Source organism: Microtus pennsylvanicus, chromosome 12 (assembly GCF_037038515.1).
Source record: "Microtus pennsylvanicus isolate mMicPen1 chromosome 12, mMicPen1.hap1, whole genome shotgun sequence".
In the NCBI taxonomy this organism is placed as follows: Eukaryota; Metazoa; Chordata; class Mammalia; order Rodentia; family Cricetidae; genus Microtus; species Microtus pennsylvanicus.
Genome location: NC_134590.1, coordinates 48,436,828 through 48,462,396, shown reverse-complemented (window position 1 = coordinate 48,462,396; position 25,569 = coordinate 48,436,828). Strand labels below are relative to the sequence as shown.

Below are 25,569 nucleotides of genomic sequence, written 5' to 3'. Positions count from 1 at the left end.
GGAGAATAACTACGCTTCCAAGGCTCAGGGAGAATAACTACGCTTCCAAGGCTCAGGAAGCAGCATGGAAGGAACGGAAGAATGTAAGAGCTGGCAGACTGAGAAAAGGTGGCAAAATCCTAGCTTCTCTCCATGAGACAGCCATTGCAGTCAGGATCACACAGCAGCAGCTAGGGTCCACACTGGGCCTGTCATGTGACCGGAGAAATAGCTAAAATGATAGTTTTGAAATGGAAATCATTTAGGGAATCTTTGGTGGATGAGCAAACCACCTTAAAAACAATTTCCCATTGTTCTTCAGTGAAACACAGTAACCTGTTTTTGTTTTGTTTTGCTTCTGTCCCTTTGGTTGCTAAGGCAGTTTAAAGGAAAGAGGTTTATTTGGAGTACAGTTCTGGATGTCTAGGCTCACAACTGCAGCCAGAAATGCTCTTTGTACTGGCAGCCTTGAGGTAGTACAGGGCTCACGTGGCCAGAGGCAGGATGCACATGCGCATTTCAGCCTTTTTCTCCATCCTCTATAAAGCCATTGGGATTCAACTGCCACATTCTATCCTATAGTTTCTTATGCTTTGGTTTGTGATCCCATATGAATTTGAGGGTAACAGGTTTCTGAATGCAAAACAACCAAAAATTCATTCACAGTCAACTATGCAATGAATTCAAGTTGTCCCTACAACCCTTGCCAGGATGTATCATATGATTTCAGATTGGTCTGAACATCCATCACTTCTACTCTGAGACACCATCACACCACCCCATATGCAAACCCTGAAGCCCCTCTGGTCAGAGCCAAGATTAGAACATGTGAAGAACAACCACATGTTTTACTGCACATACAGGGTTTTTCTGCTCTTACGGAAACAATATGTTTCAAATTACAGAAATAAATACTTTTAATATTTTCTTACCATCACTCAACAGCACATATCAAATTCTCGTGCCTTAAATTGTATTGCTTTGCAATATTTGGTTTAAAAAGAAATTGCTGTGTGAACAGCAGCTGAATTGAGTTTCATTTAAAAACCCATTAAATGGGGCCTGGAGACATGGTTCAGTAGTTAAGGAACACATGCCGATCTCGCAGAGGACCTGGATTTGCATCCAAGAACACGCATGGCAACTTACACCTGCTGTCTATAACTCCAGTTCCAAGGGGTTTGGCACCCACTACTAACCTCCATAGGCACTGGGTGAACATTCAGTGTATGTACATACATGTAGGTAAAACGTTAATACACAGAAAATAAAAAAAAATATTTTAAAAATCATTAAATGGCTCTTTTTCTCCCTTTGGATTAAGAAAGAATTTCCACAACAGACATTAGCACACTGGTGCCATTTTGTACTAGTTCTTCAGTGAAGCAACATTCTTAGCAATGGCTACAGCAAGGTCAAAATACTGCTCAACTATCAAGTAGTACAGGTGTTTAATGTCCTCCAATATTGAGTGTCAGCCATGATTTGGTCTTTATAGCAGACCCATTCCATCATACCCAACTCTCTTTGTTATTCAGCAAATGGTAAAAGTGTTATCAAAATGTTTAAAAGTAAAATTTCAATTATTATCAGTCAATAGTTGATTTCTATGCCTATTCCACAGAGCTGTATACTTGGGGATCACATAAATATTTCTCAGAAGAAAAGGGACCCAGGTTAGACAGAGCTCAAACCATTTTCTAATCCAATGACTCAATCAATCCTCACCTCCTCCCAAGGGTCCCCACCTCCACAAACCCACTTAAAACTCTACCTCACAACAGGGGTTAAATTTCTACATATGAGTTCCCAGGGTGACATACAAACCATATTCAAACCAGAGCAAAATATTTATGCATTCTTCACAAAACTTAGATGTTATGCAAAAGTAGAGATGAATCTCGCCATTCCTTTAAAACAATGTTAAAAGAAAATAAGGATCAGGAGGTATATTTATTTAAAAGAATGTTTTCATAAAAAGATACTTTTAGAAGCTTGGACAAGGAGATGGAGAGATGGCTCAGCAGCTAAGAGCACTGACTGCTCTTACAAAGGATCTGGGTTCAATTCCCAGCACCCACATGGCAGCTCACAACTGTAACTCCAGTTCCAGGGGACTGACACCCGTGGTAAAACATCAATGGACATAGAATAATACATTGAAAAAAAAACACAAACCCATACCTAAATAAGAAAAAATAAGAAAACAAAAACTAACAATGCAAATTACAAAACTGTGGTAAAAATTAAATACTCAGTATCAATGATGAGAAAAAACAAAAAATTAATAGTGGCTTCATGATAAAGTTAATACCAGCAAGAAAATCACTAATATTAATGTTTTTTTAAAAGGCATTATGAAGTAAAACGTAGTGACAATAGTGCATATCTATAATGAGGAGACGATGCGGAAGAATTTTATGATAATCTATCCAACTCGGGGAAAACAGATGTCTCAAAATATTACAGCTCAACACACTGAACAAAGACACAGAGAACTTTGATGGATTTGCATGAAAATTTTGGTCGAGGCTCATCATGTGAAAGACATCTGTCACCTTATATTTCCATGTATAAGTAGACAGTCTATCTTCAAAATCTGTAAATGACACCAACATTTTTGCTTTGTATCAATTCTATTGTAAAGAAATAGTAAACTTATTTTAGCATCTGTAGTCTTGAGTCAATAACATTTTCCTTCAAGTGTTTAATTTTAGTATGATTTTTATTCTGTAATTTCAATTTTCTGAAATAATCTTAGATACTAACATATTATTGCCTTAACAGTTCTTCAATATTTTTGAAATTTTTTAGTTTTAGAAATTTTTAACTTTGCTATCTTTCCTTCTGTATACCAATTTCTACATTCTCTGTTCTGAGTAATTTTTAATAAATCTTACCTTCCCGTTCCTTTAGTCTACATATTTATAATGTATGACAGTTCAATATTTTTTCTTAGTTCTAAGTCTACTATTAAATAAATATGCTCATTTTGCTTCAAGTAGCAAAATAAAATAAAACTGATACTTAGTGAAAACTGCTCAAAAAAAAAAAAAAAACAACAACTTTTGGAAGCTCAAAATGACTTCACATGAAAACTTCCACATACCCCCAAATACTATGTCCTAGTTCTAATACGATTTGAATCCCAGACAAGTCCCTTCCTAGAAAAGACCATGATAAAAGCATTCCAATTCGCAATTCGGGGCCTGTAAATCTAGTTGTCTAAAGCCTAATGTACACATTAAAACGAAGAAAAAAGGTATAGAATCATTTCTCACTCCCACGATATTAGACATGAAACTTTAAAAAAAAAGCTAATTGAAAAACTGAATGCAGAAATACAGAAGAAAAAAACACAGTGACAAAATATCTCCTCTAAAACCAGGAACAAGGCATTTCTATCACAGCATTTCTCCAAGCATCAAAAGCTGGAATGGATTCACGTTCTAAGTCCTTGAATATAGCAACAAAAAAGGGGAAGCTCATTATGTTAGTCAGGGTCATCACTGCAACAAACACCTGGTACCCAACTTAGAAAGACAGGAGGCTTCATTTGCTTGGAGGTTGTAAAGAGTGTACGTGGCAAAGCATGTGAAGGGCCTCACCTGAAGGAAGACAAATGAGGGAAGATGAAGAGAGCAGGGCCCCACAGTTCTCTTCAAGGGCAGGCCACCAACAACCTAACACCCTTGTGAAGCCCCAGTTCCTAGTGTTCATCACCGCCAAGCTTAGGACCAAGCCTTTAAGTAGGTCTTTCGGGAGACATTCTAGATGAAAAAAATACGATATTCATTTAGATATTTCACTAAATATAGAAAAGGTACATGATAAAATCAAAATCTCACTCACTAAAAACAAAAGATGGATAAATTATGTTCATAATTATCACAAAGTTCACATATACACACATACCAACACAAAGACAGACAAACACAAGCAAACAGTTACATCAAACATTAGAATAAACAAGAGCTGGTGATATGTAGTCAATGGTAGAGTCCCTGCAACATTCACAAGTCTTTGGGTATAGATGTCAGCCTAGGGAAAAAAAATTAAAACGAGAAAACATGGATCACTAGCAATGCAAAGAAATTTTAACAAATTTCAAACAGAATCAAATAAATCAAAAGTCCAACAACACATTAAAGATATTATATACTATAACTCATGTTAGAAGGAAGTTTCCATATATGCAAATCACTTTAATATACTATTATAGGAAGGAAACATAGGAAATACACGTCTTATTTGATGCAGAAAAAGTATTTGACAAAGTTCATCATCATTTCCACAAAAAAATCACAACAAACAAACAAAAACCAAAATAAAAAAAAAACTAAAATCCCCTCAACAAAGGAGAAAGAGGAGGAAAGGGTCTTAACATAATAAACTCTGAATAACATATGTCACAGAGAACATGAGAACCTTTTTTTGAGTATCAGAAAACAAGATAAAGAATCCTGCTTTCCCTCCTTGCATTTTGTAGACATTAGATTTCTCTAGGGGAGAATGAATATATGCTTTATTAGATGGGATTATAACAAATGGTCTGCATGATCCAATTACGTCTGCCATTACAGTGGACAAGCCAAGACTTTGTGAGGCAGTAGTCCTAGTCTGGTGCTGAAGACCTTCAGAATCCTTGGAGAGCCTCTGGTCTTCATTCCACATTAGAAGTCCAAAGAATCTGTGTTCTAAGGCCAATGAAAAATGAAGGCAGTGATAGTACTAGAAGCAAGAAGATATCAAGGGCAGGAGAACCAGCCATCAAGGCATGAAGGCAAGCAGGCAATAATCAAAGTTTCTGCTTCTTGGATTTCCATTTATCTGAGCTGCCACTAGATTACTACCCACATTTAGGGTGGATTGTCACACTAAACCGATCAAGTAAACCATATGGCTTCTCTGTTAAATGCTTCTAGAGCTAGTCAAGTTGACAACCGAAACTAACCACGAGAGCACAGTGTAAAAGTCATACAACAGGTGATTCAGCAAAAACAAGAAATATGTCATCCAAATACAAAAGATGTGAAATTAACTGAAGTTTTTTTTTCTGATCTCATATAGAAAAACCCTACAGATGATAGGAAGGAAGAGCAAAAGAGGAAGAGAGGAAGAGAGGGAACAAAAGAGAAATGGAAATAGCGATGGAAAATGACAGGAAGGAATGGATTTGAGAAGTGTGGGGGTGCAGAAGGGAGAGACAGAGTTAATTTAATTCAGCAAAGCTGAGGGATGTAAAAAAAACCCATTAAGTAAAGTCAATTGACTCTCTGTATTTGAGGAATGAACAATCTGAAAAGAAAATTAAGAAACCATCTCCTTGATGATAACATCAAAAAGACTAAAATACTTAAGAATAAGCTTTACCAAGGAAGCAAAAGGTATGTTGTACACTGAAAACTGTAATACATAAAAAAGAGAGAAATTTAAATACAACAGTAAATGGAAAGACAGGTCTTGACAGATTAAATATTGTTAAAATGTCAATATTAGCCAGAGTTAGATATACATGAAATATGATACTTATGAAGATCTTAGAAGCTTTTGTCATAAAATACAAAATCTCAAGGGACTCAAAATAACCGACATAACTATATACATCCACAGTTTAGGTTTTAATCCTCCCAAATAAACAACCAGAGCTAAATCCAGTTCCTCGGAAAGTATGTGAAAGCACGTTCTAAAGTGTTAAGTGAGTTAACATCATGTTCTAAGGGTCCTGATCCTATCGAACTAGCATTCTTTTAAGAGGAGAAACTCCAGTCAGAGTGAGACATCAGGAATGTGCACTCTTCATAAGTTCCCAGAGGCAATGTCACATGAGGATACCCAGATTGGCCACTATAGCCATGGAGGAAGACACCAGTAAAGACACCTGCTAAGACACCTTGATCTTCACCTACTGTTTCTGGAACCATGAGAAGTAAATGGCTATTACCTAACCCGTCTATGCACTTTGTTCTAGCAGTCATGGCCAAGTAATACAGTAATCTCCAGAGTAACAAAACTGGAGCTGGGTACGGCAGCACAGGTCTATAACACCAGCATTCAGGACACAGAGGCAGGAAGATTACACAGAGACATGAGATCAGTATGGGAGACATAGTGAGTTCCAATCCACTCAGGGTTACAGTGCAAGGCCATGTCTCAAAATAAGTAAATGAGGAGCTGAACAGACTGCTAAGCAATCATGAGACCTGGAGTTTGAATCCAAACACCATGTGACAGGTTGGATCTCTCAAACATCTCTAGTTCCAGCTCCAAGGGATCCAGCATGTTCTTCTGGCTCTGTGCAGACTCAGCACATACACACACACACATACACACACATGCACGCACGCATGCACACACACACACAGGCACGGCCATGTACACATACATTCATACAGACACATGCTCATACAGACATATACACACATAAACAAAACCAATCTTTAATAAATGAAAGGAACTAAGTTGACGATTACACACTACCTAATTTCAAAACTTATCAGGGAGCTACAGAAATCAAAAGAGAAAACACAGCACCTTATTTCTTACCTCATTAACGCCATAAAAACTAATTTGAGGTAGGTTATAGACCTAGATGTGTTAATATGATTGAGCTCCCTGGAAAAAATTTGAGAGTGCACATTCATAATTTTATGGCTGGTAATGACTTCTTAAACATGACACATAAAGTGCTAGTTGTAAAATAAAAATTTATAATGTGCTTCATTAAAATTAAAAACTGTTACCTAACAAAAGACAGTATTAACCTAGGCAGGGTGCTGTGCTTGACTTGACTTGGCAAGCTGAGGGAAAAGGATTCTGAGTTTGAGGATGATCTGGGCTATATAGTGAGATCTTGCATCAAACAAACACACAAAACAAGTATGACATTTCAAAATCATAATTCTGGAAGCTAGAAAGATGGCTCAGTTGCTAAAAGCACCTCTTGTGCTTGCAGAGGACCTGGGTTTGATTTCCAGAACCGTATGCTAGCTCACAGGCAACTATGAGTAACTCAAGTTACTGGGAATCTGATGCTCTCTCTAACATGCATGGCCAACAGGCACCAAGCACACATGTGGTATATGGACATTTGTTTAGGCTAAACACTCATACACATAAAATAAAATAAAAAAATTTCTAAAAAGAAAAACATTAACTTAAAAAAAAGACAAAACTAAGAGATTGAAAAAAGCTAGCCAGAGGCTGGAAAGAAATTAAAATAAGTATGTCTGATAAAGGCCTTGTAGAAGAAAGACTGAAAATCCAGGTGTTAAAGATGATCTTGATCCAAGTACCTAACGAAAGAGAATATCCAGCCAATCAGTAAGAATGTGAACACAAGTCAGTAAGGAAATAGAGATTCCAGCATTGAGAGATTGGTGTGCTTTGATTATGAATGCCCTCACCCATAGGCTCATATATTTGAACACTTGGTAACCAGGAAGTGGCACTATTGAAGGGATCAGGACAAGTGGACTTGCTGGAGGAAGTGTGTCACTGGGATTGGGCTTGAGGTTTCAAATGCCCTTGCACAGCTCAGTCTCTTTCTCTGCCTATAGATTAGAAAATAAACTAACTACTGTACCAGTTCCTGCCTGCCCACCGCTATGCTCCTCACCATGACAATAATGGAATAAACCTCTGAAACTGCAAGCCACCCTCCAATTAAATGTTTTATTTTAAGAGTTGCCTTGGTCAGGGTGTCTCTTCACAGCATTAGAACAGTGATTAAGACAGAGATCAAGCCACCTAACCAGAACAGCTGATGGCAGTGAGGACATTGGACTGGTGGGCCTGGCGTAGTCATAGTGATTACATACCTGTCTCATAGTCTCAGTGTACATACAAGAGAAGAGTGTTCTCACATCTACCAGCAGACAAGGTGAGAATGTTCGATATGGAAGGACAGTAGTTCTGGGGTCATTTAATGGAACGCTGCACAGCAAAAAAAAAAAAAAAAAAAGTATTTTCCACAACATGGGTAAATCACCCAAAATTGAACATAAGTAATTGAAGATAAAAGTAGAACAAAAAGAAGTTTTACCTAAAATATACACAAATACTAGGTAAAGTAACAGATGGAAATGAAGGTTAAGATGGTGATTATTTTGGGAAAACCCACTGGCTCGAAGGAAACATAGTGAACTTTCGGGTGGCAATTGGATCTTTACCCTTGTTCTGTCATGGCAAGATGCATACATAACATTCATGCATTTTACTGTTTTACATACCACAAAAGAAGCAATTTTAAATATAGCTCCAAGGCAATTATTTTTCATACTGAATGAATTATAGTACTTAAGAATGCTTATGAACAAGTCAAACCCTCAGGAAATGAACCTTCTAACATAACCATTTTATTATAAATGTACAGATATGCATACTTAGAATACATGCTAACTGTTCTTGTCACAGCTGAATTATTTGCAGAGGTGCATCTGAATGTTGGCTACACTAGTATGGATTCTCCAAAGAATTGGGAAACAGAGATCCCATAGATACAAAATAAATTTATTAAAAGGAGCTAGTTCATTGCTTATGAAGGCTAGGAAGTCCCAGTCAAGGCCAGAAGAAAACTCTAACTCAAACCAGGCAGAGAGATTCAATTCTCCCCTCCCGACCTTTCATTCAATTCAGATCTTGGTGGATGTACTATGTAAGGCACACTTGGAGGACAAGTCTTTCGAGTCTACTGATCAATGCTCGTGTCATCTGGACATTCTCTCCTCAGACATCCACCCATGTCAACTCGACACTTTCATCGCCTCAAACTACGCTTAATCTCCAAATAATGTCAGGAAGACTAACGAACATACTGCCTTCCTAACATGACACATCCATCATGCACAGAATGGGAAATGCACTCATCTCTCTTCCCAAAGCAGTGGTAAAGGCTTTGAGTTATGTTAAATCTTGATAAACTTAAAACCTGACACACAATAAACAATATCTTTACACTGTGATATAGATTTGGTGCCCCGTGTTAAAGGAATAAGAAGACAACAAAGATATGTGACATAAATGTCAAACATTTCCAACAAAATGAGGTCATATGCACGAACAGTTCTCATTTCTGTAACTGGTCCCATGGCTGTTGCTGGTATTTTCCACTCCTGTCTTTGCTGAAGGGTACGGACACTGGCACTTACCTACGAATTCGCTATTGATCATAATCACGGGACATAGTAAACTGATTACAGGCATACTCCTTCCTCCGTAAGGTAAAATCTGATGCCCGCTTGGCAATCCGGACAGCCAAAACAACAGCACATTTTTGCTTATCAATTCAAAGGCAGGAGGAGCCCAAAATCACCAGGGAGAAGTGTCATTCTATTAAAATGGCAACATTCCTCCCTGTGGGAGGAAAACATCTGGGCCAGTCAAACAATCGAGCAGAGCACAGGAGCAATAATTGTGGGTCATGGGGGTAATATGTTAGCGAGTGGTGCCAGACTCATTTGGACAGCAGAGCCACAAACGAAAGACCTTTCTCTGCCTTCAGGTATAATGTGATGTGTCTCATTAGGCTCTAGGCTTACTGAAGACATTCACTTGCCCATCGTTCCACGATTTCCTTCTGAAACAGAGCTTCATGTCCTGTGTCTATCCCACCATTGTCTCCTGGAAGTACACACTGACTCTCATTTCAGTTCTGCCAGTGAAAATTTGATCTGTGATATATCCCACCTCATACCTAATGTGGACAATATCCAGATGAATATCTGACTCTGAAACTCAGACAGAAATGAAGACTTCTGAGGGTTAGGGAGGGAATTAAATATGATTTATATTTGTGAAGGATGTGGGTTATGGGAAAATGCTTTGGACTACCTGTGCTGCCCTCAAAATTCCTATATTGAAACTACAGGCTTCCCTGTGCGGCTGCTTGGACGTGCTGCATCTGGGGGCATAATTACATCATCAGAATGGAACACTAATGTGTTAGCTATGGTTTCTATTGCTATGAAGAGACACCCTGACCATGCAACTCACAAAGGAAAGCACTTATTAGGGCTGCCTTACAGTTCAGAGGTTTAGTTCATTGTCATCACTGAGAAACATGGTGAGACACAAGCAGACATGGTGCTGGAAAAGCAGCTAAGATCCAGATGGGCAAACAGCAGGAAGAGAGTGAGACACTGGGCCTGCTTTGAGTATCAAAGCCCAACCCCACACTTCCTCCAACAAGGCCACAGCTCCTAATACTGCCTTTCCCTATTGGTTTATGGGAGCCAGCTTTTTTATCCAATCCACCAGACTCTAAAAAGAGACTTGAAATGTTCTTCCCACAAAGTGAGAACACAGCAAGATGGAAGGGTCTACAAGCCAGGAAAAGGACCTCACCACAGAACCCAAACATGCTCACACCCTCATCTTGGACATCAAGCTTTTAGCAAAATTGTTAGTAATTCCATAATCTCTGGTTTATTTGCCATAGCAAAACCAATTAGGTAATTATAGTCTTGATCATGAAACTGACATAAAAACTAACATTTATATTTGGGACCCATCCCATAATGGATTAGTACTTAAAAGCAAGACTGTGTTCTAAGGATGTTGTTTTCCTGTTGGCTTAGCAGCTCCAACTGAATTTACTGCTGGCATCTGTGGCCCCTCCGCCTCCCACCGTCAGTGCCCACCACTCAGGCTGTGGCTTGATGAGATTTCCAGTCCCACGGACACTCGTTCTGCCGCTGCTGCAAAATGTAGTTTTTAACTAAGTCTCTATCACTCTGTTTACCAATAAAGACTCAGGAGTCAGATGCTGGGCTGAAAACCTGGTGGGTAGCTCAGAGAGGCAGAGGAGCAACCAGCTGAACTTCCTTTTTGACTAGTACCCAGCAAGAGAGTCTCTAGCCATCCCAAACCAAAAAGACCATGAAACTCCAAGTCCTTCCCTACTCCTTCCTGTGCTCTTCTGTGGTCTCTATAGCTAATTCCTGTCAACTCGCTATTCCTGTCGATTTGTTGCTGGCTCTACCTCAATTCAAGGCTGCTTTTAACAACACAGACACAGCTTTCACAGTGTGATCAAATATCCCACAAAAAAGGGAAGACCAGGTAAGACCAAAGTTCAGGAATTATCCTTTGGTCATCTGTTTATGACATTACCAAATCATCTGCCTTTCCCTCTCATACGTAATAGCCAGAGTATACATTCCCTGACCTCCTTTTCTGATAGGGATGACTATAGTGAGTCCTAGTTAAGGAACTATAGGTAGAAAAGACCCAAGTCCGAAAGATAACACCCTCTCAAATGAGCCACTGTCTGTTCTCTAAGAAAGGTCCTATTCGGGAGGAGAGGCACAAAACTAGTGAGGGGAGCTTCAAGGTTGTATATAACACATATGGCAGATTATTAATTTACTGAGAAATTATCTTAAAGCACCATGATGCTGCATTATAACAGCAGACTGCTCAATGTGAAAGACAAGAGCAACAACAAAGACATCAGTAAAAGAACTTTCACTAAGCAACGAAAATAAGTCATAGTTCATTACTGGTTTAACATTTTGATTCTGTTGTAAAAAAAAAAAAAAAGAATGGGCATTGCTAACAAAATACCACTCAGTACTGGAGTTCATACTTTCTTATGCAATGTGTTGCAGGCTGGGTTGGAACTCATGACTACTAGTTCTGAAAACAATCTGCTCTTGCAAATACATAGCCTCATGTCAACGGTCTATGTTTGCCAGACCAGAGAATGAACACAAAGGTTATAAAACGGAAGCTTTTATTAGTTGGATTTCTTACTGTTGAGTCAATTTTCTCTCTACCTTTTAAAGATACCTGTATCTCTGAGAAAGGTCTTCAGCATCTTCTCAGACCAGATGGCAGCAGCAGATAATGGATTAGCCCAGATGGCAGAAGCAGCTGATGGGATAAAACACACACATACACGCTCTCTTTCACTTTATAAGTAGGACACAAGCAGAAGGTCAATCTGTGTCTTGATCAGCATGAAGCAAAAGTTAACTTTGATGATACTGAGGTAGTATGTAGAATTAATGCTAAACACCCAAGGCTATATGAAGGGGTAGTGGATGGTCACTGGCTACAGAAACAATAAGAACCTCTTAATTCTGAAGAGTCTTATAAGTTCACAGTCAGTGTATACTTCTCCACCTCCTCCATCTCCAGTGAGAAGAGACTTGACCAAAGACTGCTAAGTCCACAGAGCTGGGGCTTGACCTGACTAGAGTGACAAGGAATGAAAAAAGGGCAGACACACAGAGAAGGGATCATAGGGTGGGCTATACTTGCTCTGGGGAAGCAGCAGCAACTATAACATAACCTAGACCCTCAGCACGCTTATCATGTATAACAGACGGAGGGGATGGCTAGGAAGGCTTTAGCATTAACTTTCGCTTCACCCTGGGGGAAGGCTTTGCTACTCTCATGGGTCTGAGACACTGGGATCCCTGACACGGCGGTGCCCATGTTAAACAATACACATTCGCTGGGAATACTTCTTCCAATCTTGATATATTCGCTCAAGGCTCCCTTGACTTCCACAAAAGGTTGCCTGGAACTTTGTGTTCCATCAAGGTGGGTACACAATAAGGGTTGACATAACCTATAGAGACTAAATCAGTGCACACTATACATGTACATGTATATCGATGGGTGTCCCACATCCTATTACTCCTCTTAGCTAGGAGATCAATGGCTAATAAAAAACATAATTGAGCAGTAGAGATCTTCTGATTCCTGCTTCATTTCTGCCTAAGATGAAATTGGAACAACGATTGCAGTCAAGATTATAGTACTGACAAATCATGAACAATTACAAATTTTTCTTCAGAAGTTTACTATGGGTATACAAAAATACCTGTTGGGCTTATTATTACTTACAGCTCAGTAAAGACAAGAGAATTTGATCAATCTGCACGAATGCATCAATATAGATGTTAATACCACCACAGAAAAATAAGCGATGGAAAATTTGAATTGCAAAAACATTAACTAGTTACAAATACACCATTTCTTGTATAAAAAAAAAATAGAAACCTTATCCCTCTGTATCTTGGGGCTTGTTCCCGGAACCTTTCTCCCTCAAAAAGTCCCAGATACTCAAATCACTCACAGATGGCACAGTATTTGCATATAGCCTCGTCAGTGCCTCCCACTTTGAGCACCTCCTATCTCATGCTCTGTCAACAGTACATCTGCAATAGATGCACTGTACTATTTATGGGACGATGAGAGAAGGCCTGCACGGCTCAGAACAAATATTTATTTAAATTATATCCTATTCATAGTTGGCTGAATCTAGATGAAGAACAAGTACCTAGAAAAAGAAGGCTGACTACATTAAAATTAAGTAAAAGCAGGTATGGTAGTGCACACCTATGATCTCAGTTCTCCAGTAACTGATGCAGGAGGACCGTAAGTTCTTGGCCAGTCTGTGGGCATGTAGGATACGCTCTGTTCTAGGCTCTGTTTCCTTCTTCCATTTTTATGTTCTCAACCAACGTTGGTTGGGGTGTTATGAATTCAATTCATGAAACACACAAGTCAGAATTAGCATTATTCCTCCAGAATGAGCCCAATCAGCATCTAGACATATCTTCCCATTTACATCCACCATTTATATAAATAAACCGAACATGATTATGCTGCTGTGGATATGCAAAACAGCACCAAGCTGGAAATCAGCTAATCGCCTATTAATCATCTGAAATTTTAAACACATTTACTTTAGCATTTGATTCTAGTGGTTTAATGCAAAAGTACTCATACAAAGACCATCTTTCTAACATTTAAGTTAAAAAGTAGGTCACTGAGTTATGTACATACAGATAAACAGTTGGCAAGATGGCTCAACTGTAAAGAACGCGTCACTAAATCAGACAACCTGAGTTTGACACCCTGGGCCTACAGGGTGGAAGGAAAGAATCAACTGCTAAAGTTTCTCTCGCTTCCACTCATGCCCCCTCAAAACAAAATAAAATGCAATAAAGTATATACAGTATAATAACTCTTGTTAGATGGCATGGTTTAAAGATTTACTTTCATGGAATAAAAAAAAAACAATTGTATTTCCCCTAAATATTACCAACTATGCTCCAAAATAAAACTCAGAGCAACTAAAGATGTGTGTATAGTCTGATGAAATTATACATAGCAACCTCCCACAGAACCAAAGGTGGCACCAAGCCCAAGAGCTTCACCATTAGAAAAGACATTTTCTAATCTCTCATCCCAGAGATGGCATTAACTCAGCAGAAATTCAAAACCTCAGAAATTTGTCAATCTCAGTTGTCAAATCTTTTTAATAAGAAAAATGAAGTGCTGACCTCCATCTAAGACTGAATTACCTGTTAACAGGTTACAATTCCATGAAAAATACAGAAATTTCAGCCAGCAACCATAAATCATAAATGAGAAAAATGGGGGTAAACGGAATGCATTATTCATATCCTATACATGAGCATCAAATTTTAATTCCATCGAATACAAAGGATGCAGAAAGTCAACACGCATCCCTTTCCAGGTGATAACCACCTTCCCCACTTAGGCCAGTGTATCTGAGCACTGAGTGCAGTACCCAGACTGTCACTCAACACTGAAATCTTCCATAGCAGGCAGAGGAGGCAGGAGGAGCAGGTACCCAAGGTCATCCTTAGCTACACGCAGAACTCAAGGTGAACCGGAACTACATGACATAACACACTGGCTCAAGAAAAAAACAAAAACCAATCTAAAAAGTAGAAGCTCCATTTTTTCCAATTACATGGATCTTTTAGAATCCCTCCTTCCTGTTGTTTGAAGAAGGTTTGTTTAAATTAGTAATGCCCATTGAATGGCAAGAGAATTGCCTCTTGTTTCTGACCGAGAGGCAGAGAAGGAACAACAGTGATGTTCTCATCATGAGCAGAGCAGCAACACAGAAAAACTAACCTCACACACTGAGGGATATCGGAAAAGCAAGACTGGTAATAGAAAAAGAACCATTCACTGCTCTTCGGCTACTGTAGTTTTCCAATACTTGGCTGAAAAGCAGACAGACAGAATGTGCAAACAGCAATCTCCTGGCCGTTTGCCTTGTTTCCCCGCCAGAAAGACATGCAATAAAGGCTTGAACAGAAGTGTCAGTTGTATTATCGCAAACCAAAACCAGTTGTTTCTCTAGTCACACACCATGACTACCAAGAGTAGTGTGGTGCTGAGGAGTCGGTCTGGAATGCGGCTGAGGATGCCCACAGTGATGTCACTGTCTCCGTGGCCGACATCTAAGGGAAGCTGATTGCCTCTTTTAGTACTTTCTTGACCATGTGCTGTTGAGTTTGATTGGATTCAAACTGGAGACTTCTATGGCTGAGTTGTGTGATATTTTTTCCCCAGCACCGTATCTCACAGAAAACGAACCTGGTAAGACTGGGTTCTGACAGCTAATGACAACTAATGATGTTTCTGCATCAGAATTGTTTCCCACTGCGATGGAATATAAAGGGCAGTACTTTAGCATGGAGCAAAAAGCACTTTCAGTGAGGCACAAAGCATAAGTCAACATAGGGCTAATCTTGGAGACTCCAGAGAGAATGTGAGTCTCACATGCGAGCTTTCTGTGTATTCAATGAAGAGCAGGCATGTGGGACCCTCAGGCACACCAAAACAACCATCAAAAAAGTTAACTCGCAGCCATGGATGTGACTTAGTTGGGAGAATACTTGCTCAGTGTTCAAAGCCCCGAGTCTGTGTCTCAACACTATATAAACTGGACCTGGTGCTATGCATCTGTCATTTCAGCAACTGGGAGGTGGAGAAAGAATAGGAGTTCAAGGTTATCCACAGGTATGTAGCAATCTGGAAGTCAACCTGAGACACATGAGATCCTTGCATGAGTAGAAAAGAAGAAAAGGTGGAAAAGGAAAAAGAAAAAAATAAAAGAAAGTTGAATTGAAATATAAACCATTGAGAAGCTATGGAAAATAACACCAATAGGGTAAAAGTGATGTGGCAAAATTATGCGATTTACACACAGGTTCCTACAGTATTCCCATTCTTAAAAACCATTCTGTGAGATCTTTTCAACCCTTATAACTTTTAAAACTGTATTTATGAAACTTCAACTCAGAAATCCCACAGACATAACCGCTTTAATCAGTACAGATGAGCCAACAGTACATCTGATAATTTATTTATGCCTGATTCACCTTGAAAAGACACCACTACAAAAACTTTTTTAAAATAGAGCTAAAAATGCTCTTAGAATGTATTACATTTATTTATTTGTGTGTATATATAGGTGAAGGTGGAGGCACATATGGACCAGGGGAACACTTAGGAGACTTTCCTCTATCCACCCTAAGGGCACTAGGTTTACAACTCACAAACTAACAGACTTGGAGGCAAGCACCATTAACCCATGGAGCTATCTTACCAGCTCCGAAAATGCTTTTCACAATGTTAAAAGTAAACCATCAGCACAAAACCAAGCTCCTATTTATTTCATTAAATACAAGCCTGAAATGTTAAGTAGACAGAGCAATCTCTAAGAAATTATCGTATTGGTGCTTTGACAAGTCAAACAAGGTTTTAAAGGATTTTTTTTTTTAATTCTTGATGAGGAGGGGGTGACAATTTAGGAATATAAAATAAGTAAATCCCAAAACTCACAAGCATATTTGGATGTTCTGAATCCCTAAGGCAGCTGTAAACAGTTTGTGTCTAAGAGTTCGTAGCTTAAAGGAATGTGAGTATCACATTTGGACCGACTTTGTGTGGGAAGCCGCCGCAAGGCTACACAGTCGTTTCGTGCTTCCATAGTCCAGTCCTCACATTACCAGTACTGTCAGTAGCTAGCAAGGGCCCCTCCTGCGCATTGCTCTTAACTGGTCCATTCTGCACGGCTAAGTTCAGCCCGTAAGATTTCTGCTGACTTTCAAGGTCAGCTGCAGTTGGCTTCCTCGGTGTCTCCTTCTTACTACTAGTTGAAACAGGCTTTTCAACATTCCGGCTGCTTTTGGGAAGTGTGCTACAAGCATCACTGCTGTCTTGTTGGGGTGGGTTGTACTGTCTCTCTCTATAGGCTAAATAAGCCCTCCGACTCCTCGAGTGTCCTTCATTGTTTCCTGACCGGCTCTTAGGCAAGCCATTCTGCATGCTTCCTTCCACGCTCGTTGGGACGTCGTAGGCGTACTCTCGCAGGACTGTGAGTCTGCTGGCCCGGTGTCCTTTACTTCGGTTTTTATGGTGGCGGTTTGGGTGCATGTTTGTTCGAAACTGCACGTCTAAAGGAGCCACGTGCATTTTAATGTCATTATCCATCGAGTGTTCTGTCAGACTGTTATCCAGCTGGGGTGCGGCATTCACAGGTAAGGCGTTGCTGTGGTACTGCGCTGCGGCAGCCTGCAAGTTTGTCAGCTTGCAGCCCTGGGAAGAGTTTTTGAAGCTGGATGCACTTTTGTTGGTGCATGAAGACTCTGCACTGCTGTTGGTGCACTTGGGTGCCTCTCCATTAGGACCGCTTGAGTTGGGGGGCTGGACGTTGACTTGCACTGAGTATGAGCTCCGCCCTGGGCAGCACATCATGATCCAGGCAAGTCTCACGTCCTCCCTGTTGACGCAATGGTGCACCGTGATGAAGGCACTGAAGCTTAGACACGCGGCTCCGAAAAAGAAGCTGAAAACCAAGTCCAAAGGGTAATACAAAGAAACAGCCATGGCCCCAAACATCCACAAGGCCACATACAAGAGCAAAGTAAGGCTGGCTCCCAAAAGCTGAGACTGAAAACTGTGCTCATTTTCCAACGTGGATGTCGAGATGAGAGACAAAGACATGGAGTCCTGATGATTTATTTCCCCATTCTCGTTGGCTGCCAATCTCTGCTGCTCCTCTGTGGGTTCCTTGAGCTCATATTTGCGCTCAGGGTGTCTTTTTAACTGAATAAATATGCTGAGAAAGTACATACAGTTTACAAAAGTAATGAAACTGGCAGGTCCATAGAAGGCTCCCAAGGACGGTTCCCAGGCCATCCAGCAACTAGGAGAGAACATGGGGAATGAGTTTAGACACTCTGTGTTTCAAAGCACTTAGGAGCTGCTACCAACTGCGGTGCCTGCAAACTGCTCCAGAAGCAGTGGGCTCGGCATACAGAGAACACAGTACTACACAGTACTCACTAGGGTGCACCGGGCCGGCTGCCATAGTTCTTGATGTTCGCTGCTGCAGTAATGCCACACACTATGATGGGGATCCCGCCACCAATCAGGTAGAACCTAGGAGGGACATTGGCTTGTTATCCTGTCTATAAGACACACAGACTTAGTACGACATCGAAACACTTCACAGGTCATCTGTGGAGGCTAATTACTCTCATTCCAGGAACACACTGAGACAACTTTCAGTAACTGCTTTTTTAAATCACCCCCCAACCCCCCGCCTTTGACATTTTTGTTCTGCCATGCTTTTTTGTTGACTTGTTTCTTTTGCGGAAAGGCTCTGAGCTGAAGAAAGCTGGTCAGCTGCTGCCCCCCTGTGGCCACGCCGAAGAACACTTGGGTCTAGGTAAGGCTTTAGCTGGTAGTATTTTCAGGGAAAGAGGCTTCCACTAAATTCAGTTGCTGAAGCAAAAATGTCAGTCTATGACACGGCAACTTTTAAGAGTCACACACATAAAATATGGTGATGTGTTAGAGCTTGGTTCATGCTCAACCAAGACCTCTACCACAAACTGAGAACAGGGAGGACATCAGGACTCCAGAAGCTTCCAGAGTACAAAAACCTGTCTCTTTCCCCATGAAGCAAACAGTTGAAAATAAAAACAAGAAAAGGTGGAGAGAACACTCTGTTGATAAAGAGTCTGTCTTCTAAGTAGGAGAGCCTACATTTGATCCCTGGCACGCATGTAAAAGCTGGGCATGGTGGAACACACTTCTAATTTCCATGCTGTTGATCTGGAAGCAGAGAACCCTTGGTATCCTGGCCAGTTAGTCTAGCCTTATTCCTGAGGATGACACTCACAGCTGTCCTCTGGGCTCTACACACACCGACACGCACACACAAACATATAAACACAATCATAAATTAGCTTCGTTTAAGGAACTGTGGTAGACAAGGCACTGATATTCCTGCCAAGGAAAGCTTTGTTTGTAGCTAGGGCATCTGAATTCTCCGACCCCCTAAAAAGGCATTGCTGTCCCAGGTCGAGATCACCCAGGACAGCCAGAAGCCTGTATTACCCGTTCCTGAAAAGCTGCTCTAAATCATGAGTGGCCCACGTGAAAAGCTTGTCTGAAACATTTTCTTCATCATACTCAGTTACAAGTATCTCTAATATGACGCCAGTTTGCTGAAGTCACGAGCTGCCCTGGAAGTCTGGAACTACGCCTTCCACGTTTCATTGACAGTGAATGCCAAGAACTGTGGCCCTCCTATTCCTGCCACACCAATTCCCACTGGCTTTCCTGGAAAAGTCTTCCTTTTGCATTTGCTTTGCCTCGCTACCCCTCCTGTAATGTCCTGTTAACAGTCCCTCACGTGCAGCTATGGGTCTTCAGGTCTTCTTCACTGTCTCTTCTGCTCTGCTTATACACAAGTTCAAGTGTCTCCATCTTCTGACTTTTCCTGCCTGAACTACTTTCTAGTGTCTCACTGTCACACCCACGGACGCACATACCATCACCTACCTCATTTCCCGCTTATAGTGATGCACCAACTGCCCTGCATGCAGCAGCACTGTGATGCACCAGCTGCCCCTGAAATCAACAGTACTGTGATGCACCAGCTGCCCCTGAAATCAACAGTACTGTGATGCACCAGCTGCCCCTGAATACAGCCGCACTGCTAGGTGCCTTAACTAAGCCCAAGACTCAGAGCCAGGGGAGCAAGCAGCAGCCTTCCATGCAGGAAGCAGAGGGAAAGCTTGTTGGCCATTGCAGGGGCAGGGTGTCCTAGGGTTTGGATCTCATGGTGCTTTTCCTTAAAGCTTCATGCTTTTCTTAGAACCCAGAGGACGACCGGCAGAGGATGGGATTTGCCGGACTCTCACTCAGCAAAGTCAACATTCTTCACACAATGACAGGTACCTGTCCTCATCCTTTGGTGACTCTGCAGGCTGACTGAGCAAACTGATGAGCTCTGGAGTTATCTACTCTGCCTGGTGTTTTCTTCCATTTCTTCCCCCAGCCCACCCAGTGAAAACAGATGCGGCCCAGGATCACTACACTTCTAACTCCTCCCTAGACCTTGTTCACTATCAGGGCTTCGGTGCCAGCAGCACCTAGAGCTGAACTGGGTTGAGCACTGGTAAGCCTCCCTCGTGCTTACCCCCATACCCACCACAGCTACTTTCCCTGCAGCATTTGCAGCTGAAGGAAACGCCACCTGCAGAGAAGGCCAACTCACTGGAACCACCCAGACTCCTTCACTTTTCTGACCCTCACACTCTTCAGTCCAACCCCAGCTCATCGCCAGTCCCATAGAAGCTGCCTCACACACCTGGCTCACACTCCCTGGCTTCAGCCCTCTCAGGGCCAACCCCAGTGACTCGCTGACATTCCTATTTTCAAGCATCCCAATTTATACTCCACACTTCATGCCACACTGTCGTAAAATGACACCGTAAGGCCACCTCCTGAGTTAAAGATTTCCTGCAGCCGTCCATATTTAAAAGGACTTATTCACCACGAAGCTCTTTGCTCTGTATTGCAACAACCCATTCCTGGAAGAGGCAGGCATCAGATGCATGACATCCTCAAGAATACACAAAACTCATGAAGTTTACACAACTTACACAACTCAGGGGTAAGTTCCCTGAGGTACGGCAGGCAGTAAGGGATCCCTAAAGCAGAGCGAACTCTCCATTAAGGAACCGCCTGCCTGATCCACATGAATTCAATCACGTAGCTTTCCTATGCTGGGGTGGGACGGTTGAGACACTGCTGTCCAAGTCACCCACGCTCATGAAGGTAAATCTAACAAATGCACTAGTTCCCCCAGGATGGACTTAAATCGTTTATTTGGTTTCTCACTAGCTTCTATCTGATGTAAATTAAAAAAAAAAAGACTCTCTAGGAAAATTAATCTCAAAGCCCTCTACCAGACTATTACCGCCAGAATTCCTGCTCCCGCAGGCCACAGACCCTAGGCTCAGCAATCTACAGGTCTCGGCTTCCTCTGTTATTTACAGGGGACCTCTACCACTATCTTAACCCCAAAGCCAGGCTCATGCCAATGGCTCGGCATGTGCCCTCCTCCCACATGAGTGGCTTTTCTCTGTATGTGCAATTCTCTACTTTTAAGAAGCCTGAGCAGGTATTCCACAGTCCACAGCCAGCTCTGCAGACTCAGGGGCAGGGGGTGTTGTCAGCCTTCTATGAACCCACTCACCGCTGACGGTTTTGCTCATCTAGAACCATCAATCCACTCACAACTCTTCTTATTATAACGGGCAGAAAGGATCTATAACTCCAAACTCATTTTGTCTTTTGCAGGGAGAAGAAATTAATTCTTGAGATTAAGATCAATGACACATGACCTCAAAAAAATTCAAAAAGCTAATATTCCATAGAGCTGACAATAAAGCTAATCCCACCTCCGTGCTTGCAAGCAACCCACAGTGGAGACATAGATGCTGATAACACTTCCGGCCAGTCAGTCCGGCTTACAAGTCCTTCCTTTGACCCCTAAAAGCCACACCAATGTTTCTTGCTGTTACAACTTATGATTGTGCTTCAACTAAAGCAAACACAATACTTAATGAACACTTGAGATACAGCAAAGGTTCAGGATACCTGAGCATTGGTCGTGGAGGAGCGGGTGGCTCATCAGGATCCTGGCATCTCTTAGCTTTCTTAGTAACTTGTTTATAGATGTTTCTAGCAGTGACTCCAACCCACAACACCGTGGCAAGGGTAGAATAATGAAGAATGATCCCAACCTATAAGGAAGATTGGGCGACATATGAAAATTAAAAGGAAAACTGTTTTCTCAAGTCTGATTAAAAAGCATATGAAGGTATATTGTAATCGACTCCTTTTCATGCTCACGAAGAAATTAAGGCTGTTAACAGATAATGCAATTTATCAGTTCATCTTTCTGGTTACAGAAAGAAGGAGCAGAGAAGACGGAGGCAACAGGAACATAACAGCACATAGTACGTTCTTGAGAAAGATACCTGGGCTCTGACTGGGAGCCAGGAATTCACCAACAAACAGCACTGGAGACCGAATGCGCACAAAACCAAGGGCACAGTAGGCACCTGACAGTGTAACTGCAGTGCAGCACATGACACAGATTAAACTCATTTGTTAGTGATGACAGGAAGTATGCTGATCACATGACCTATTGCATCACCTGGCTAAGGATGAAATTCTACATCATGATGAAAGGGGACACAAGGCTTGCAACTTTTTTTTTTAAAGAAAAAAAAACACTCTATATCACCAGAGCAAGGACATAGAACGTTTTTTTTTTTTTTTTTTTATGGTATGGGAGCAGGGTGTCAGACTAAGACTCAATCTGTAACCCAGAGTGGCCTATAACTCACTATGTAACCGATATTAGTCTTGAACTTACAGCAATCCTCCTGGCTCAGCTTCCAGAGTGCTAGATTTATAAGCATGACATCATGGCTAGCTTTCTTAACTAATGACTTGTTATCTTTTCCAATGGTTGTTGTTCTTGCTTCTTTGCTTCTTTTGGATGTCAAGATTCCTAGACTAACTTCAATATCACTGTGTGGTGGAGGGTGACTCTGAACTCCTACAACCCCCTCAACCTCCTGGGTTCCCAAGTACAGGGCGTTTCCCCACACATGGTTTTACGTAGTGCCGAGGACTAAATCCCGGGACAGTACTTTCCTTCCCACAGTTACTACAGGTAAAGTTGTAGAACTGAAAAACATCAAGAAAAATCTAAACCACACTGACACTGCCAAACCCAGGTCAGCAACAAAAGAACAAGAGCTGATCTGCAGCTCAAGCCCAGGGGCACAAAAGTCCAAATGGCTTTTAACCAGGAGAGTCTCTGCCCAGAATAAACCCTGCAGACTGGAAGTGCCAGGACAGGGCATCCCGATGAGCTGAACTAGAAAAGTCAGAAGTCATGGAGATCTCCAAGGGACAGAAATAGCTCCTTGGTTCCCATCAGTTTTGCTGACTTGTTAGGAAAGCCAAGTTCACAGATTAAAAATGACATACCCCTTTGTGCCGTCCGAAAAATAGCGTAAGTAAATTTGCCACATAGAAACCAGTATATTCAAGAGGAATCACTGAGCTTTTACTCAAAATGATAGGGTTTTTTACTGCTGGAAAGCAGAACTGTTAAATACAGTAAGTGGTAAACATTTCAAAACAGGGGCAAGGCAGAAACTTCTTCTAAGGAGAAAAAAAAGAGTCAGTCTCTGTTTTCTATAGCATTTCTAAATTTCTACAAATGTATTCATTCTTCAGAATACCTTACACTAAAACGATTATGAAAATAGAAGTGTTCAGCAAGTCACATAACAAATCATCAATCCACAAGAACCAGGAAAAGAGAACTGAGATCCAGGAGTTCCCTGGTTGTGTGGTACTTTTCATCCAACACTTGGGCAGTGCATAAAGTACAACCCAACTACATCGAAGAGCTGGGAATTTTCTAAACAGGTTAGAAAGAATTAATCCATGGGGCATGTAAAGGGCTCATTAAAAGTAACATGTCATTACTGAAGAAAGTTACCTTGGACCAGAGAGAAACACTACTGTGAAAGTTTGAGGACCAGAGTTTAGATCTCCAGAACCCAAAAGAAAGCTGGGTGGGCAAGGCAGTCACCTGTGCTCCCAGCACTCAGGAGATAAGTGATCCCTAGAACAAGTGAGTTAGATGGACCAAGGAGCCATGTCAGCGAGCTCCAGGCTCTGAGAGAGACCCTATCTTAATAATAATAATAATAATAAGGAGAAGGAGAAGGAGAAGGAGAAGGAGAAGGAGAAGGAGAAGGAGAAGGAGAAGGAGAAGGAGAAGGAGAAGGAGAAGAAGAAGAAGAAGAAGAAGAAGAAGAAGAAGAAGAAGAAGAAGAAGAAGAAGAAGAAGAAGAAGAAGAAGAAGAAGAAGAAGAAGAAGAAGAAGAAGGTAAAACTTTGGGCCTCTACACACAGGGGGACAATGTTCACACACACAAGCAATTGTGGGGGATGGAGAAGAACAGTTATTTTCACACTGCATATGGGTATAAAGTATGAGCCTCAGGGCTGGAAGCTGAATGCTGCTCTTGTACAGAAACCAGGCTCTCTTTCCAGCACCCATGTTGAGTGGTTGGTTCACAACTGTCTATAAGTCAGTTTCAGGGGACCCAATAATTCTGGCCCGTGTGGGCATCAGCCTCATACACACATCCCTCAAAACACACATACATGCAGACACATAATTTAAAATGTAATTAAATCTTACATAAGAAGGAGAGGAGTAAGCCCCACTTACGTTACTTACGTAGTAATATATACTCTGAAATACGTAAGCCGCTTTTTAAACTAAGTCACTGTAGCATTCACTGTAGCAGACACAAAAATCACCAGTATGATGAATATAATCATATGTGAACAGGCAGAAATGAAAAGAAACAGCTTCTGGGCTGTGGTGTACACCTTTAATTCAAGTGGATCTCTGAGAGTTTGAAGTCAGTCTGGTCTCCAGAGGGAGTTCCAGGATAAAAATTACACAGAGAAACCCTGTCTTGAAGAACAACAACAACAACAAAAAACAAAAACAAAACAAAAACAAAACAAAAACAAAAAAGGAAAGGAGAATGAAAGAAAGGATAGAATAGAATAAAATAAATAAATAGTTTCCAGTAGTGATAGTCACATGACCACAAAGAAATTTCTGTAAGCTATCTGACTTATGGCTCCTGGCATCACCTTGAGGTCAGCATCACTAACCTAAAGCTGCAGGACCAAGGTCCCCTGAAGCCAACAGGCTCCTCACACAGGTGTGATGGTCGACAATGCCCTAGGCCTTGGCAGAGCACAGTAATGGTGGTGGGGAGATCAGATCAAACGATTCAGCATTTAGTTAGGCTCTGCTGTGACACACCCCTAGTGAGTGATCTGGGGGACACTTTATTTCTACAGAATTTGGTTTGCACACTTACACAACAGGCAGAAAATGCCTCCTAGGGTTAATAGAAAAGTTAAAGTCACAGGTGCAAGTAGACAGCGCTTCCTGTTTCCTGATTAGATTTTCCCTTCTGGCTCTCCCAGGCCAGCACAGCACTTCTCCAAATAACAGATATAAAAGGACACTGGAGAATGGCAGCTGGCACTGTATTTGTAGATAATCATGGAACAGTAGAACAATCAAAGAAGGTCCATCCCTTAACACAAAGCTAAGAAAACCAAAAGCAGAAAATGAACAATCAAGCAATGACCCAGTGGTACATGGTGAACTAGAACACAGATTCCTCTCGACTCTGGGACAGGCCCCTTCTACCTCCCTCTTTGCTTCCTCCAGCTCATTCTGAAAATCAGTAAAAGGCAGCAGAAAACTGGCACTGATCTAGGAAGCCAGCAGCTGGCACCTCTAACACTCTCTACCAATCTCTGTGGGACAGAATTGTGGACACCACCATCCCATGGGTAGAGTATGTGATTCCTGAAAGGGGG

At 41.4% G+C, this 25,569-nt stretch overlaps 1 protein-coding gene across 1 annotated transcript in view; it reads right to left on the bottom strand.

Annotated features, from left to right (window-relative positions):
• Window positions 1-14,235: 14,235 nt before the first annotated feature.
• Adgra3 (adhesion G protein-coupled receptor A3) overlaps window positions 14,236-25,569 on the bottom strand; it is a 106,429-nt gene continuing 95,095 nt past the window's right edge. Inside the window, exons 17-19 of the mRNA XM_075943566.1 lie at window positions 21,721-21,866; window positions 18,109-18,204; window positions 14,236-17,968 (exon numbers count right to left, since the gene is read on the bottom strand). Coding sequence (XP_075799681.1) covers window positions 16,726-17,968; window positions 18,109-18,204; window positions 21,721-21,866 — 1,485 coding nt within the window. The 3' untranslated portion in view covers window positions 14,236-16,725. The remainder of the gene's footprint in view (window positions 17,969-18,108; window positions 18,205-21,720; window positions 21,867-25,569) is intronic.